Source organism: Phytophthora parasitica, assembly GCF_000247585.1.
Source record: "Phytophthora parasitica INRA-310 unplaced genomic scaffold supercont2.17, whole genome shotgun sequence".
In the NCBI taxonomy this organism is placed as follows: domain Eukaryota; phylum Oomycota; class Peronosporomycetes; order Peronosporales; family Peronosporaceae; genus Phytophthora; species Phytophthora nicotianae.
This window is the reverse complement of record NW_008649003.1, coordinates 917,678-919,017: the sequence shown is the minus strand read 5'-3', so window position 1 is coordinate 919,017 and position 1,340 is coordinate 917,678. Positions and strand designations below refer to the sequence as shown.

The window sequence follows — 1,340 nt, the reverse complement described above, 5'->3', positions numbered from 1 at the left end:
TACAATGAGCACGGCGCTGTGATCGGCATGGTCGGCATCGGGCAAGACATTACAGACCGCATTGCCCAAGAGCAAGAATATACACGGCTGATTGACACTGCTAATGCCCCGATCTTTGGTGTGGATATTAACGGGCGTGTGAACATTTGGAATCGAAAGGCGGCCGATATCATGCAATACACGAACGAGGATGTGTTGGGCAAGGACTTGGTTGCTGAATTCATTTCGAATGAATACAAGGTTCCTGTGCGGAGCGTGTTGGAGAAGGCTTTTGAGGGTATCGAAACTGCCAACTTTGAGTTCCCGTTGATCACGAAGGCAGGTCGTCGCGTGGAAATCTTGCTAAACGCAACACCTCGTTACAATGAGCGTGGTGAAGTGATGGGTATGGTTGGTATCGGCCAGGATATCACGGAGCGTATCGCGCAGGAGGAGGAGTACAGTCGACTGATCGACACTGCCAACGCTCCGATCTTCGGTGTGGATATCAATGGCCACGTGAACATTTGGAACCGAAAGGCTGCTGACATCATGCAGTACACTAATGAGGATGTGTTGGGCAAGGACTTGGTTGCTGAATTCATCTCGAATGAGTACAAGGTTCCTGTGCGTAGTGTTCTCGAGAAGGCGTTCGAAGGTGTTGAGACTGCGAACTTCGAATTTCCGTTGATCACGAGGGCTGGTCGGCGTGTGGAGATTCTATTGAACGCCACGCCGCGATACAATGAGCGTGGAGAGGTCATGGGTATGGTTGGTATTGGCCAGGATATCACGGAGCGTATTGCTCAAGAGCAGGAACACAGTCGAATGATCGATACTGCTAATGCTCCGATCTTTGGTGTTGACACGGATGGGAGAGTTAATATTTGGAATCGGAAAGCAGCAGACATTATGCAGTATACCAACGAAGATGTTCTCGGCAAAAACCTGGTTGAGCAGTTTATCTCTGAAGAATACCGTGTCGCCGTTCGAAGCGTTCTTGAGAAAGCTTTTGAGGGAGTCGAGACGGCAAACTTCGAGTTCCCGTTGATTACAAGAGCAGGTCGTCGCGTGGAAATCCTCCTGAATGCGACACCTCGATACAATGAACGCGGTGAGGTTATGGGAATGGTTGGTATCGGTCAGGATATTACGGAGCGTATCGCTCAAGAACAAGAGTACAGCCGTTTGATCGATACGGCCAACGCTCCAATTTTCGGTGTGGACATCAACGGTCATGTGAACATTTGGAATCGAAAAGCTGCTGATATCATGCAGTACACGAACGAGGATGTGTTGGGTAAAGACCTTGTCGCGGAGTTCATCTCGAACGAATACAAGGTTCCTGTGCGGAGCGTGTT

The 1,340-nt window shown here is 49.6% G+C and overlaps 1 protein-coding gene across 2 annotated transcripts in view; it reads left to right on the top strand.

The window, feature by feature from the left end:
• PPTG_22501 overlaps positions 1–1,340 on the top strand; it is a gene marked incomplete at its 3' end in the record, with an annotated part of 22,027 nt that overhangs the window by 6,393 nt on the left and 14,294 nt on the right. For both annotated transcript variants that reach the window (XM_008904353.1, XM_008904354.1), the window contains exon 2: positions 10–1,326. In XM_008904353.1, coding sequence (XP_008902601.1) covers positions 10–1,326 — 1,317 coding nt within the window. The remainder of the gene's footprint in view (positions 1–9; positions 1,327–1,340) is intronic.